Consider the following 16,890-nt stretch of genomic DNA (forward strand, 5'->3'; position numbering starts at 1 on the left):
GAGTCAGCAGAAATAGTGTTCCAGAATACCTCAAGCATTTCAGTTCAACCATGAGTAATTAGATTACTGGTACGTGAAGTAGGTGCCTTGTTGAGCCATAACGTGTTATAAATTCCATATCATAGCAAACTGGTAGGCAATTCATAAATGTGCAGCCTGCAAGTCAGTAGGTTTTGCATATGTGTTCCCATGCTAATCTAAAGGCCAGAATTGGGGAGCATGTGTTCGATATAGAAAGCCTTTCCATCGATTACTGCCCAATATGTTCAGGCTACATTTGGATTGTGCACATATCAAAAGCCAATCATATGTGAGATTGGAAGCCCCCTCCCACCCCCCCCCCCAATTCCCCTGTTTCCAGGACGATTGTTTGTAAGCAGCTTTATTATATGCATCTTTAAACAGTGCTTGCACTCTGCTATAAAGAAGCCTTCGCCTTGGGGAGGGGTTGGGTTTGGCGCACATAACGTTGGTGATGCTCCATAGAAAAAATAATTGTGGAAGATGTTTTCTGTAACTTGTGGTAGGTTGCAGCCACTGAAAGGACGCATCCCCATTTTAACAACTGACTCAGTAGTTAAATTAGGGATGCACCTTTTCGTACTGACAATCGACTACATGAACCTAGATTCTGGCTTAAACATTAAAGAGCATTAACTGCTTGTGCCCTCCCTGACAAGACAGCATTTGTTGTGTTGCTTGTGGGACTTGGATGTTATTACCAGTTCAGTTTCTGATCAAATAGGCTCAGGTAAGTCAAAGTTATACCTGTTCTTACCTGCAACACATTTTTACCAATGCTTTCTAGTTATTAACAATACAAGAGAAGATCATCCTTCAGAAAGGAATTACACCGTCTACCAATCAAATAAAAATCAGGCATAAGATCTGATCTCTTCTAAATGCCAGAATCTGACTGCCCACCAATATCTAACTAAAAGGCATACCATAGGACAACCCGTACGGGTGTTGCGCTCCACTGAGAACCGCACTTTGAATCAACCACGTTAACGTTTGAAAAGATTTGGCGAGACAAGTTTTGAAACCAATGCACCCAGGAATTGAATGCTCTTTCATCCACTGTTAGAGCTTTACCATCACGGGCAGTTTTCAAGAGAACAATTAAAACCCTCCTCTTTAATTCTGCAGATTGATCTCTGTAGTCTTCTTAGACTTCCCACAGGACCCCGCCTGTCTTTGTATTGTGTGCTCTCTGAGGCCTATGGGCGTGCAGCGCTTAATAGGAATAAAGATAAATAGATAAATAAAATTGTGTCCGTTTTCTATACATTTTCTCGTTAGAATAAGTATTCAATGAATAAAGGGCTTTGTTTAAACCAATGTGGGTAGAATCTAAAAGGACAATATTGATGGTGTAGGAAAGGAGACTTGCACAGACAGACCAATTTCAGTGGGAACGACTCCACCTTAAGTTTTAAGGGCAATTTAAATCGCATTGTAGTCATGTTACTGCGTATGTGTATGGCTGCTCTGGTTATTGTTTTATTATTATTTCCATATTTCTGGTTACTGTATTGTACCTTAGGGGCCCTTCAATCTGCGTTATGCTTAATTCATAGATTGCATGGCTGCCTGTTAAAGTCTATTGTGACATGCTTAGCACCTGAGCCCTCCAAATGTTAGTGCCCCTTCCAGACTGCCATTGGAAAGATCAAGATTGCGAGGCTGTTGCAATCAACTATATACTGTAATGAGCTTTCATACAAGCTTTCATATAGTTTAAAACCTACATTTGTATGGTCTGGAACATTATAGCTTTTTAACTTTGGGTTACAATAAAACAAATGCCCAACAAGAGGAGGGGAACATTACAACTAAATGCAGGACTTTTAAATAATAATCTGCCAGGGGAAGGGGATTCACTAGTACTCCCAAGGTTCTCCTTGTGATAGAAAATAAATGTCCAAAACCTATTATGATAGGTTTTTGCCCCTCCAGGGATCTCGTAGACTACAAAGCAATGGCCAAAAGGTAGTATGCCATAAGGACTACTAGCAGACATTTTCTACGATTTGACTACCACAATATGTTTGAAATCCTAAACTATAATGTCCAGCCCTATGCTAATCAGAACCAAAACAGTTCCTGGGAAGGATCCTTCAGACTGTTTGTTTGTCACAGGACCTCTCCCAGGTATTCAGTGCCACAGCTTTCTCTTTTTACGACTCTCGGGGGCTTTGCAATATTCACCGTTATGCTTCACCGCTCAAGTCTTCAGGAATTCGAGAGGGATCACCTAGACATTGGATTGGTAATGTTACACCTCAGATCGCTCCAAGATCTTCGCCACCGGTCCCTTTTGTACCTTGGTTTTAATGGTTATCGCCCCTCCCCACCCCTAATTCCCTATTCAGGATCCTTTTCAGGTAGACTATATTCAGTCGTTACCTAGGGGTCACTGGATAAAACCATTGGTTTTGGCTTTCCATTTCCCAGAAGGACAAGAGGAACTGTTGTGCCCTTCTGCTCAGCCTTCCTGTCCTCCAGGGCTTAGCATCTCTCTACCTCCACTTGTAGCCTCCTCCCCTTGCTTGTACTCCCCCCCCCCCCCCATCCCCCAGGCAGCAGCCCGTCCAGTCTACTCCATCTAGCACAGGGTTGCTCAACTCCAGGCATACATTTCGAATAATTGTATGCAAAAATCTCATGAATATCAAATAAGAGTTGTCATGAAATTCCGACATGGATACAGCCTTAGAGAGTCTTGGAGTTGGACAATCCTGCTCTAGCAGCTCTCATTGTATCGAAAAAGCATCAAACGGTGCCCGCTTTCTCCGGGTCCAAGGCACTGAATTTTCCCAGCCACTATTATCCCCATGAGACTGTGGGGTGTTTGCTAAAACAGATTTAGATTGGTTCTGTCCCATGTGCATATTTCCTCTTGGAATTGGCTATTCCACTTAAGAGTCTGAATTCCCCATCCTTATCTATTTATTTATTTCATTTGTTACACGCCCAGACACTGGGTTATCACAGCATACATCTTTGGCTTTAATATTGGAAATATTCACTTACATAATTGCAAATAGACAACATTACAAGATAGACGTTAAGGCATAGACAGTTGTTATACATAGGATGAAACAATACAGAAGTCATTTATTTACAAGGTTGAGCTAAGACCTATGTCATTATAGCCATAGAGAGACTAGTAAGAACTATGGCGGCAGACTTTTGTTTGCTAGAATTGGTTGAATAGCCTAGTTTTTAATGATTTTTTGAATCCCAGAAGGGATTCCTCATTTTTAATATTTAGTGGGAGGGAGTTCCAGTGTTTTGGGGGCCAGAACCTGGAAACTGCTACCTCCTGCTCTAGAGCTTTTGTACAGAGGGACCACGAGGAGCGATTTGTTTTTGGATCCGAGTGTCCTACTGGATGTTTCTTTCACGATGGTGTTCATGTAGATAGGGGCTTTATTAGCGAGGCATTTGTGTGTGCCAATGTTTTGAAGACGATTCAGGCCTTAATGGGAAGCCAGTGGGTCTCGCTCCTTATATGGGAGATGTGATCGGATTTTTTTATTCCTAAGGCTGCCCGTAATGCTTTGTTCTGCATTAGTTGTAGTTTGCCAAGGTTGGTGTTGGACGTTCCTAGTTTTAGGGCATTACAATAGTCCAACTTTGATATAATCAGAGCTCTAGCCAACGTAATACAGTTTGTAGGTGTGAGGAACTGGCGGCTTAATGCAATTAATTTTGATGTGGAAGACGACAGTGCCGAGAAGTGTTTAGCCATAGTAAAGTTGGCATCTAGGTACACTAATGTTTTGACTTGTTTAAGTACTGGAATCAGCGAGCCATCAATGTTAATTGAACAGTAATCAGAGTGAAGAGTACCTATTTTGGTTTGGGAACCCACAGTGACAATCTGTCTTCTCATCATTAAGGCAGAGGCTATTCAGGGCCATCCAATTTTGGATAATGGCATAGACTTTGTTGATGGTCAACGTGTCCTTGTCGTAGTTCCCCAAGATTGGTATGAGGATTTGGGTGTCATCTGCAAAGTTGGTGTAGATGACACCCATATAATCTAATGCTGAGAAGAGCAGCTTCGTATATGCATTATATCGAGTTTGTGAAAGGCATGAACCTTGGGGTCCGCCGATGGGGACTGGTATAGGATCATCAGCATCTTTGCCGATGGACTCTGGACGTGCGTTTGGCCAGGAAGGATTTGAGCCAAAGAGTGGCAATTTTGGAGAAGCTAAAGTCATTGGCTAGAGTGGTACATAATTTGTTGTGATCTGCAAGGTCAAAAGCTGCAGTTAGGTCTAACAGCAATAGTATGCAGAGTTTGCCCGAGTCTCTAATGATGTACATCTGGATTTTCAAATCAATGAGAGCCGATTCCGTACTATGGTTTGGCCTAAAACCAGACTGTCTAGCTCCCAGGTGGTGTTTTTTGCTCCAGATGGGTTTGAATTTGATTCCAAGTAAAAATTGGACCATGGTTATTGGTCGGTAATTAGTGGGCACAGCAGGGTCAAGGGGTTTTTTTTGTTTAGTAGAGGGGTGACCCAAGCTTCTTTGATGCTGGCTGGGACCATGTGTGTGTTGAAGAAGGCATTGACAACATTTTTAATAGGGGCGAGGGTAGACTCACATAATTTAACTAAATGGGCTGGGAAGTTATCCCCTTTGCAGTTTGAAGCTTTCAGCTTGGCGATATTGCCATTCACTAGTTCTTGGGTCACCGGGGTGAACTGGAATAGTGGGGTATCATGATCATTGGAGTTTATGGGAGTGTTAGTAGGGGTATTTTTATCAGCTAGTATTTTAATTTTAGTGACTATTTTCTTTTGCAGCAGATCAATTTTGGAGGCCAATGCATCTTGGAAGGTAGTACACAATTCTTTACTAGTATTAGCTGGGGTGGTGGCTGGGATAGGGTTTTCCAGCTCTGTGAGAATGGAGAACAGTTCTTTTGAGTCTGATCAGGCATTGCTAATAAGAGTGTTATAAGTGTTTGCATTAAAAGCATTAGCGGAGTCTGTAGTGAGAGATTTTTTAATGGATATGTTCAAGTGAACGTTTAGTTCGCCTTACTGATACCAACTCGTCATTGAACCAGAATGAGGTTCTTTTGTCAACACGTCACGTTTTAGTTGTAAGTGGTGCTAGTAGTGAATCAATAGCGGTGGTAAGGCATTTATGGTAGTTATCTGCCAATAAGCAAGGGTTATCACTAGTGAGCAAATTGGTTACTAAGGCTTTACTTAAGATAGGGTTTAAGTTCTCAGCTGTAAGCTTACAAATGTTTCTCGTTTCGTAATTGTCCATTACCATGGTCTTAGGCGGAATATTTCATTACATGTAATGGTGAAGTTTACACTATGATGGTCTGTCCAATCAAGGGGTATGATTGACTCAATAGCTAAAGTAGCGTTGAGTGAAAGTATCCAATCCAATGTTCTACCATTGATGTGGGTAGGGGCATTCACAAGTTGTGTGAAATGCATATCTTTAAGGGCAGTGTGAAGGGCTTCGGCTTTATGGTCATGATTATCATTAAAACCTAGATTGGTATCAGGTAATAATATCCCCAACAAAAATATCGCCGTAAATATGGCCGTTTGGTTCGCCATAGGCAATATTTTTATTGGGAATATTATGTGGGAGCAGGGGTTGCGGGGGGTGTCCCCCGCAGGGTTCACTGTGTATCGCAATATTTTTGCGGTGGAATTATCACATGGAACCCCTAGATTGAGGTCACCAAGAATAATACATTTGGTATGATAAACATGGCTAATAATAGAGGTATATCTACATCTGGCTCAGAGTTAGGATTGGGCAATCTATAAAGGACCACGAGGTGGATAGTAGTTTTATGGTTAGTTGCGAATTTGGCTAGGAGGATTTTGTAACCTTCTCTGTTTTCGATGGGGCATGATCTTAATTGTAAATTGGTTTTAGCTACAATGGCTACACCACCTCCATGAGTATTAGATCGATCAGTCCTAAGGATGGTGTAGTCAGATGGGATGGCAATGGCTAGCAAAGGTCCAGATGCTTGGTGGAGCCAGGATTCTGAGACTATTAATAGGGCCAGTTGTTCAGTAATGAGGTCATGTATCTCAGTGGCATGGGCTCCTATTGATCGGGCATTGATGAGGGTACCTTTGAAGTTTACCAGAGGTTCGATTCTAGGTGCAGTGGTGGGAGTGTGGGCATCTGTGGGACTGGCAGGTTGTTTGGTGATAACTATTATAGGTGTCTTGTGAAGTTTAGTTTGGAGAGCTGTGATAGTTTTGGTCTGTAAGGGAGTAGCTCAGGCAGGATTATGCGCGGGCGTACTTAATGTGGTGCATGACCTAAGGCGAGAGAGTCTGGTGTTGCCCCGGATGGGGATCGACTTGGTCTGTGCGGGAGTGGTTGTGGCTGGGTTGAGGTGGAAGGCGCTCACTTTAGTACGAGATCTAGGACGATAAAGTCTGGTGTTACCCTGAGTAGGATAAGAAAATTATTAATCAGTGGTCTTTCGTTGTAGTCATGGTCCATCCTATGTGGAATGGTAGTGGGTTCTGAATGAATAATACTTTTAGTGGCATTTGGGGTATTGGCAAGGTTCTGGATGGGCGGGAATGGTGCGGCGGAGGGTAGGAATGGGGTGGGGCGGGGGATAGGGTGATGCCGATGGCATCCTAGTCTGGTGAGGCCATTTCGATGGTTGATAAAAGGGCTCCCTGTACAGGGTAGGCAATTAGGTAAAACGCAGAATGGGAACATAATAGCGAATAACCAACCTGACATGACTAGATTCTCTGTAGGAATGTGACAGGGATACTAGAACGATGTGTGGCAACTGAGGTAACTCAAGTACATGATCGCCTATGCATAGCCTAAGTACAACGTGATCTTAGATGGGCTACTAGCGTTTCATTTTTTCTAGAGGTGAGCATACAACTGAAGTGAACATACAGTGCAAGGTAGAGTGCCCATTAGAGACACAATCAGACTGGTAGGCTAGATTAAAGAGTACACAGTTAATGTGGTACAACAGTTTTTAACTCTATGCATTTTGAATTAGCATAAGTGCTGTAATGCAATACATATCATGTTAGTATGAGAAGAGTAACAGAATGCATTACAATTAGCATGAGTGGTACCTTTTGTGTGGCATGCTAGAGCCCCCAAAACAGGAATATATACGCTAGTTGAGAGTATCCCTAGTGAATGACCAAAGGTATAACAATGGCTAAGCTACATTGGGACGAATGCAACATTCAAGGATTAGGAATGGGTGCAATGGGCCAAGGATATAGTGGTCATCAGACCAAACTTTGCACGATGGGCCGTGTACAATAGTGCAATTACGAACAGAGTGAAAGAAAATACAGTAATCCAAATTCAAAGACTGAGTACTAATTGCAAGAGTCAATACTGAAGGCACAATGGGCATAGGAGCTATGATCCAGAGCCCTGACAGAGTGGGTTAATGCCTTGATACGGAGGGCTGGATGAAGCTGTCGATAGATGAGGCACAGTAGGCTACGGTGCAATGGCCAGGGGAGTAGGAGTAGTGAAGCCGGCCTCGAGACACAATAGGCCATGGTGTGTTGTACGACAGACGTGGCAGAGTGGGCTACAAAGTACAGTGTGCAGGGATCCGGTATAACTGGGTTGCAAACAAATGGGCAGATGCAGCGTTGTGCGCCGGGCTTCAGTAAGCTACGGGTAGTAGGATAAGTGGGCACATACAGAGGTAATTATGAAGAGAGAGACTAAAGTGCGCGAGTTCGATGCTTACCGGCTGTTTGAGTGGACAATGGTAAGACTAGGCTCAGGACTATGAAGGAGGAGTTTGCAAAAAACGTATAACAGGATGATAGGTAAATGGACAGGGGTCCCGGCCTTGGCCTCTGACAGCTCTCTGGACAGGCTCAGGACAGGAAGCAGCCTTGGTTCACTGGCCTTCGTTCAGTGGGCCAGCTTTGCCCGCTGGCGTTATGTGACTGGAGTAAATGCACTGTGTTACCCAATCAGCAACACAGCAGCTGTTGGACCGGTGATACGGATCCGAAAATTGGTACGCAGCCATCTTGGAATGATGGTGGCTCTTGTGGATCTGTTGCAAAAGTAAAATCCATGCTTAGCACGTCCAGGCATAAGGTGCAGTGGCTTTATGGTGAGGTTATATATGGAACTTCACGTTCCGATCGGGAGGATTGATGCAGGGTCTGCAGTGGGCTTACCTTAACTTAGGTATGTCGTCTGGGGAGAACGCGCTGTTCCTGCAGCTCCGGTGTGATTACTTGTTGTGGACTGTGATTGATTCATGGGGTAATAGCCCCTTTTACGGTTTGACTGGAAATGTATAAATGTCAGCGGTGCCATGTTGGAAGTCCATGGATTTTGTTTGGCGTGTTGTGGGTTTCCGAGGTCCCCCCCATCTGTGTTCTTCCAGTAAATGGCACATTTTGTTCCTTATGAGGTGTACTCGCAATTTACAGGCTTCAGTTGAGTTACAGGCTTAGTTGCTTTGGGAAGAAAGTTACCCTCTCTCTGGAACTCCTAGTGAGTGTGCACGATCCTGCGCCCTATGTAAAAGGAACCACACCACCTCTCCCCAGCCAGCCACAATTTAGTCCACCGTAGCAGCTGCGGCCGAATGCAGCAACACAGGCTCAGGATATTGAGCACCCGCTGTTTGATAGGGGGGCCGGATGTTGTGAGACCCCTCTCCTCACCATGTGGACCCTCATACAGTAGCGAGCAGGTCAACCCATTCCTCAGTTTCTTGCTGCCCTCACACAGGAGTGCAGGGAGTTCCTTCAACTCACCACAGTAGCCTCTATCATATATGGTCACATACATTTCCTTTCATACAAAGTAAGACCTGTTTAGCTATGGAAGACCTTCAACAACTAACGCATCCAGAACTGCTGGGGAGCATGTATTCTCCCTAAATAAAAACAAGTACCTTGGTAAGAGACCATGGTTTCCCACTGCCATAATCTTCTAAGGATTACAAAGCCATCAATGCCGGTTTACTGACCCAGTAAAGGACAAGCTCCCTTTTCAGCACCCTCCCCCAAGAGGCTTGTGGTATCAAGGAGCACAGTTGCTCTCCAAGTCAGTCCTTGGATTAGGGCTTACTAGGGAGAGGAATCAGTGAACCATTCAGGACAAGTGGTCAGGCGTAAACTGATAAGCTCTGACAGTATAGCAAACCTAGGGTTATAACGTAGAGAATTCTCAGATATTGGTCATGACCTCTGTCACATTGATGTACACAAACGCACGCTTGATATTATATTTGTGCCTTCTTGCTCATAGAGGCAGGGGGCCTTTGTGGCCTTCATGGCTTCGCTTATGTACAATCATCAGATACAAGATCTCTCTGTACAGGTCATCTGAAAATATAGTGGCTGCATGTGTGCATTACCTGGAATAGTTCCAAGCAGGATCTCTGGCTGTCCAAACTGTGCCTTCTCACCAGCATAGATGATGTCGCACATCATGGCCAATTCACATCCTCCACCAAGCTAGAAATGTAAAAGAAAGATCAGATTAGCTTGGAATTGGTTTACAACCTGGCATAGAGCCAAACCTATAACTTCCCAAGAGGAATGGCAAACATGAAGGTTTGGCAATGCTCAAGCCAACAAGTAATCATAGGACCTTCAGGTTAGTCGCAAAGTATTAATTTGTGTGGTGCCACACAGAAGACATCCAACCATAGGCTAAACAGTCTTTACCAAATCTGAAATGGAAATGCCTGGCCAGAACTACAAGATTGCATCCTGCAGGTGCCCTACGATTTTAGCAGAACTAACTTCCATAGGGGAAGACTCAGATGGGATTGGCCCTCTTCCATAATGGGCAAAAAAAAGGGAGGTAAAATAAATACATAAATAAATAATTTAAAAAAAAAAAAAAAACCACACAACACATGCTGGTATGCAACAGACAAGACTGTTATTTAAGCATTTGGTTTAATAAATAAAACTTTTCTCCAAATAAAGAAACAGAAAGAGAAAATTAATCATAAATAAAGAGAATAATCAACAAGCAAAATCCTCATCTATGAAAATCTGGTTCATCATCCCTAATAAAACCACGTATGCAATAAAACGTCAGTTAAAACGCCATTCTACAAAGGCAAAGATACATACATAGTATCCAATTCATCATCCTAGTTACTGAACTCTCAATGAACACTTTAGAATTAATCTAAATCACTGGCATTAAGAGTCTGGTTAGATTAAACAAGTCAATGCAGGCCAGAATAAAGAATTAAAGAATTAAATGCTTTAAAAATCTAGCTACTGCAAGGGTTGGTACCCAATCGATTTACCGAAAACAAAACAGAGTGGTACATTTCACTGAAAACCATAATATGGAAAAACAAAGAAAATATTAAATATATATAGGGCAGTGGAGGAAGGGGTTAAAATGGGTGGAGATGGGGATGGGGTGGCGTTCTAAGGATAACAAATTGTGGGGGATGGTGGGGAGAACCTCCCAAATAAAAAAGGTTTAAAAAAAGGATTTGGTGTCTTTTGGTATTATGGTCACAATGAAATGTACCACGCTGTCATTTCCGTAAGTAAAATCACATATAACCCAAGGGTTTATATTAACTTAAAAGTCTGTCTGTGTCCAAAACCTATACTTGCCCTCACAACTAAAGATATAAAATATGCAGGGATGTCAGCATCAAAAGAAGCAGTGTTCAAAATAAAGTTCTGCGCTTCTTCCAGCTCTGACTTGTTTCAACTTCCCCTTTTCCAAGTTCAAATAGTTCCACAAAAATGCTTGGGTTTTCCCTCACCAAGTGCAACACAGTTCAAGAATGTCTCTAGGTTCCCTTCCCAAAGTTCAACACAGTTGAAGTCTCTTGACTTTCAGCAATACTTCCAGCTTCACTTTATAACCCTTTTAGACTGCATAACAATTCAAACAGATGCTTTCTTGAACTTCAGCACTTATACAACACAGCCTTTGTCTTTTGGCTTCTCATGGCTTTTTCCCAAGTCAGGGTACTCGGTCTAGGCACAGTTGTCGGACAACACGGTCCACCCATTACAGGTCACGCAACCAATAAACCTTGGCACCTTGTGATGCTCTTGGTTTTCCTTGGTTCATTCCAAAATATGAGAGCGAGTCACTCTGTGCACAGTTGTTGAACCACACAGTTCACCCATTACGGTCACACAACCGATGACTCAGGATACTTGGTTAATAATCTGTGCATCTTCTCTGGCAACCTGTATCATAGGTCACCACTTAATGCCACTTTTCTTTGTAAGTTTCCTTGTTTGGTCTTGATATAATTTCTATTTCAGACCCTTTATCTAGCTTCTGTCCAGCACAAGCGCCCTCTTTTGGAACCTGTTTCAGTAATCAAGGTTTGTGGTATTATTAGCTTTGGCAGTTTCTTGGGTTTTTCCACAAAGTATTGATTGGCAATCTTCTGGCTTTGTCACAACATGTATTAACTTTATTCTGTGGTGTATATCCTCTTCCACCACCTTGCTTTCACCTGGTCCATTCAAGTTCAGCAACGTTTCACACTTGCTTTTCACTTAGTTCATAAGTATTAATTACCATCTTTCACTTGTTTGCCACTCGTGCTGTCATTTCACATTATTTCCATATCTTCTCTTTATTCAATGTTTGCCATTGTATTTGCCAAAAAGACTTGGCAACCTATTCAAGATTCAATGTTCTTTCATTCGGGATCCAAACCCAATTTTTATAAGTTTCCGTTCAATTGATAACATTAAATGTCGCATTCCCGGCCCTAAAACGCCCCGGTACGAGTGTTTTCTGTCTAGCACTCACTGGGGATTGTCTGCTCCTCCGGGGGTCTTCCTGCTGTTCCCCGTCTTCCTCTTCACTCCCGGGTATCTGTCGGGAGCTCCAGCGAGCAGCACTCACCGTCGGAAAAACTTCATGCAGCGTCCCACAGTGGTTGGGAGGTTTCAGTGTTCCCCTCCTCCAGCTGGAAACATGCAGCTCAGGTAATTGCTGGGGCTCTGGTCCTCTCAAGGCCTGCTCGGGTCACAGTTCTTCTCTCCCCCCCTGGCAAAACACCACCTCCTCTCTGCTGGTCCTGTTCCAGCCTGCTCCTCACCTCGCTGCTGCCACCTTCTCTCCAGGCAGGTTCGCCTTTCCACGCCGCTTGACCCTCCTTTTAAGTACTTGTGGACTTTCACTAGGCTGCAGGTGCGAGTACTTAGCCTGACCAAAAGTGTATCAATTAAATGGACATGCCCGACCCTCCATAGGCATCCTCCTCAACTCAGTATCACAGTGCTGAAATGGACTAGAAGTGTGCATCACTCCTATTGCCTCTTCCTCAACCAGTCTTAAAGGCATATGATTGTGGGACAGTGTGGAAGGGTAAGACTTAATACCCTACAAAGGTAGGGAGGGTAGGACTTATTCTCATACGGGAAAGGGGGCTACCATGTCTCACCTGAAGACATCTTCCCACTCTCCGAGGTCCCTCCACCCAGGTGATCCTCCCTTGCATATCCACCCCCAGGGTCGGGATCCAGAAAAGTGACAGCCTTCCCCTGGCTACCAGAGAGGAAGATTCAAGGGGAGTAGATGAAGGATACCCTCAGATTCCTCACACACCACATTTACAGAAACAGCAGTAGCACAAATCTGAGGACTTCCAAGTGCTTCGGTTTACAGTAAATCTCTCAACAGAATGCAATCCCTCAATTCAAACGTGTCGATTAGGAGGTTTAGTGGGATATGGCTAAATGCGATAGGATAATCCCGCTACACCCTCCTCATACAGGCCACATCTCTAGAATAGTTAATGGATTGCCCTGCAATGCCCAAATGATTTGCTCTGCATGATCCCATGCATCTGGCCCCACATATCGCCTATGCCTAGGACACCACTGGGAATCACCAATGAAATCATGGCACAGTAAGCATTCACTTCAACATCACTGCATGAAAAAGATTTCTAAACTCAACATTAAAATCACAGCAAGTTATAAAGAATCACTAATGACATTACAGTAAGTCACAGCGTTCATGAGAACAACATAATGCAGAAATCCTGAGAGAGACAACTAAAACCCTGATGGTTTATCACATTACAGGAAGGGGTTTTTAGAAAAGAAAACATACCATATTAATATTTGGTGTTTTACGCAGCACAACATACCAGAAATTCAAGTTTCAGAACGCTTGACAACATACGTTTTACCATCATTATTTCATACATTTGTGGTTCTCAGTGTCTGTCCTCAAAAGGGGGAAGAATGAGTCTGCCTAAAGAAGTAGCACATTATTGCCCGAGCAGCAGCTCCTGCTCCTCTGGGAGGTGTAGGGGACACAACAGAGTACATTAAGTGCTAAGGGTTTTGGTAGGCATGAACTTTGGGTTTCAAAGAAAGGACGTCGCAAGAGCTGCCCCAATATGAAACACACAGCTGTTCATTTCACCTTTCTTAGCATGTTGGGTGGTAGGTGCAGCAGCTTCAAACCCGGTAGTGTAGGCAGGGTGGGGCTTAAGGGTCAAAGCTTACCCTTTTTACCCCCAAAATGCCCAACTCGCCCTTCTGGCTTGAATAGTGGCAGCACACTACGGGGACCACTGGTCTATATTCCCAATGGACACGGTCCAGATTTTAAACCCTTTGTAAACAGTCTAGTTAAGCTGTCTTTAAGGGTGTAATTTGCCCATGATTTTAGGTAATGAAGCTGCCAGAGACAAGGGACCCCCTGAATGGACAACTGAGGTAGACATCACTGCAGTGTTGCCACTCAAACACATAACTGCTTTGTGGCTATCTGAATGATAGATGTGTGGTAAAAGGGCAGGGATGTCTTCCTCAGTTGTTCCTCTATGACCCACCTACTTAACAACACACTGTTACAGTTGCAGGTGAGCGAGGGCGGGATCCCTATGGGAGCCAACCAATGGGCTTCATGGCATCAGCAGGAGGGAAGAAAACGTGAGGCATAGGGCTGCTTCTGGATGGAGTGGGGAATCATTTGAATCGCTAGCAGTATTCTGTATAAGGGGCTCTGTGGGTCTGCAGGCAGCTCAAGGCTTCTGTTCCGCATGCTGTTTCGCCCTGCAAACTGTAGCGATGCACCAGACCACACAGCAGAAAAAGGTCATTTGTCACAGCCTACAGAGTCTGTACCAGAAGTGCCCTGGAAATATGGAGCTTTCTGAGGGTCTCACCTTAGGAGCATGCTTCAGCTCAGGCGTAGGGCAGAATGCACCAATAGAGAGTGCACCACAGCAGAAACGGGCACTTTTGTGCTCAATCCATAAAAAAAAAAGTTGATGCCACAGAGCAGTTTTTGCTTGAAACATTTAAACAAGACCTGCTTCCCGTTCCCATTTTATTGTAAACATAAAATACTTTGCTGCGGACTGCTTGGTAACCGGGATTCACTGAAGACCTCTGACTACAATCTGCAAGTCAGCATTGTTGAGCGCATCCAATTTGACAGAATGAGATTTTAAAGAAGAAAAAAAATTGGCCATGGTGAATGGGTGCAAAGAGGTCTCATCAAAGGCTGCACTGGAGCAGAACATGCCTTTCTATATGGTCTACTTTAGGCACCTGCTTTCGAGTGGAAAAAAAGGTGCGGGTGCCAATAGCAAGTATAACGTGATGTGCACTAATGATAATTATTCAGAATTCTTTAAAACAGTAGCCCCAACTTTACAACTCGTTTAGAATTTGAGATGCTTCTCCATATAAATTGTGCGTCCGTCGGTTGAGTGGCACTGCAAAAAATTCGAGACCCAAAACTATTCAGAATTCATCTATAAAAGTACAAAAGTGCCAAGAGAAATCTTAAATCCCCATATTCTATAAATCCATCAGATCCTTGCATGACTAATAGTGCACAATGGCTTCATGGTCCCTCTCCTCCCCCAGCAGTTTTCATCAACCTTTCTGGAGGGTCTTAATTTTTTTTTTTTTTAAAAAAATGTAAATTAGATCCAATAGAGGGCTCCTCTGAATCATGTCGGCCAGGGTTACTTCTCCCGAATCTTCCCAAGAAGCACAAGGCGGGATGGAGTACCCTCCTTAATCTCTCATACTTCAACAAATCCTGCCCAAGAAGATTCAAGATGACCCCCCCATCCCACATTCTCTTAGCCCTGATGGAGGGGGACTGGCTGCGTGCCTCGGATCACCAATATACCTATATGAACACAGAGATATCGAAGACACACAATACTAAGTACTCAGCTTTCGAATCAATTTGGCCCGATGGATTTTAGGAAGAAAAAGGAAGTAAAGGATTCCCCAATGTGAAATGTGTGTCTCCAAGGGATTCAGGTTTACTCCTACATGGAAGAACAAGAAAAAAAAAAGAAAAAAGAAAAAAAAGAAACGAAAAATCGGCTAGTTTTGGCCTTAACGCCCAAGGTCAAAGCGTTCAAGCAGGGCCTCATTGTGAACCAAAATAAATCAACTATGACCCCTACCGAGAGAATCCACTTTTGGGTTGATCTAGGACATCCCTCCCAAAGTCTTTCCTCTCATGGAGAGGATACAGCATCTGAATACTACTTGCAAAACAGTTTTGAACAGAAAAGTGCTGAAATGCCAAAGGGTGTTCAGTCTCAAGGCCTTGTGTATTTTGGTGCTTCCTCGTACAAGACTACATAAGACACATGCTAAATTAAATGGTGAATCACTGGTCTCTGAACACTCCCTCTCGGAACGAATGCCGGTTGCCATAGGGATGTACGCAGATGTGCTCTGGCAGATGGACAAACTAAACCTCACCAAATTATCCTTCGACACCTTGCTGATGGTGGAAATTGATTCATGTGAGGTACACAACCTCTGGAGCCAGAAGAGCTCCCACTTGTACATCAACTACATGGAACTGAAAGCAATTTTCCAGGCAAGGAAGGCCAGCCTACCGTTTCTCATCGGATACGAGTTCTACATGCAGGCCATGTATCAAGAAATCCGATTTCTGGCAATGGCGCCTAGATCACTCATTCTCTCCAATAGCCTCATCGGGGAGGAGAGGAAAATGCACAAGCAGACTTTTTAAGCAGACAATCGCTCGCCCCCACATAAATGGGAAATGTTGAACACCATCTTCGAGGTCTGGGGTGTTTTTCCATAGATCTAGTAGCAAACAACCAGAACAAACATTGTCACCCAAATGCATCCTGGAATGGAAGGGGTCTCAACAATGCCTTGCTTCTACACTGGGATGTTGGCAACTCTTCCCCCATTCCTGCTAAAAAAGATTTGCACAAAAAATAAAAAATCCTCAGGGTGTTCTCATTATGATAGCTCCACACTGGGTGTAGAGAACTTGGGACTCAGACCTACAGGACCTGAATAGCAAAGCTGCCTGGTTTCTTCGGTTTTGGAAAGACCTACTACTTTCCGGCTTCATCTCTCCACATAGTCCCTTACCTTAGCAGCCTGGTACCTTAGTGCATGGCAATTTTGGTCTCCCTGTGATTAAGAAAGCCACCAGATTTCAGTACACAAACAAATGGACACCATTTTGTCATTTGTCACTAGATAGGGACATGGATTCGCTAGACGTATTAACAGAAGGTTCTTTCCGTCATGGCATTCTTGGTTGACACAAGCGTTTTCGTTGATCGTGAAGAATTTATTTGCTAACCATGCGTACTTAAATGTTAGACTAAGATCTTTCACTTTCAAAGTGGATTGTCAAAAGACATTTAAAGTGGTCTATTAAAATAATTTCTACCTAGAAAGATAACCTCATTCGCCATGGTACCTAAATATAGTCCAATCAGTTCTAATCCAAAAACCATTTGATGTAACAACGGCCTATTCGGACTTGAAATTCCCAACTGTGAAAATTGCCTTTTTGGTGGCAACCACATCTTCCTGTAGAATATGTGAATTCCAAGTACTGTTATCA

General features: G+C 43.5%; 1 protein-coding gene across 1 annotated transcript in view; it reads right to left on the reverse strand.

Annotated features, from left to right (window-relative positions):
- Positions 1-16,890, reverse strand: part of ECHS1 (enoyl-CoA hydratase, short chain 1) — a 298,785-nt gene that overhangs the window by 138,993 nt on the left and 142,902 nt on the right. The window contains exon 4 of the mRNA XM_069611067.1: positions 9,407-9,506. Within this exon, the coding sequence (XP_069467168.1) occupies positions 9,407-9,506 (100 nt within the window). The remainder of the gene's footprint in view (positions 1-9,406; positions 9,507-16,890) is intronic.

Source organism: Ambystoma mexicanum, chromosome 8 (assembly GCF_040938575.1).
Source record: "Ambystoma mexicanum isolate Mex_15411 chromosome 8, UKY_AmexF1_1, whole genome shotgun sequence".
NCBI lineage: Eukaryota > Metazoa > Chordata > Amphibia > Caudata > Ambystomatidae > Ambystoma > Ambystoma mexicanum.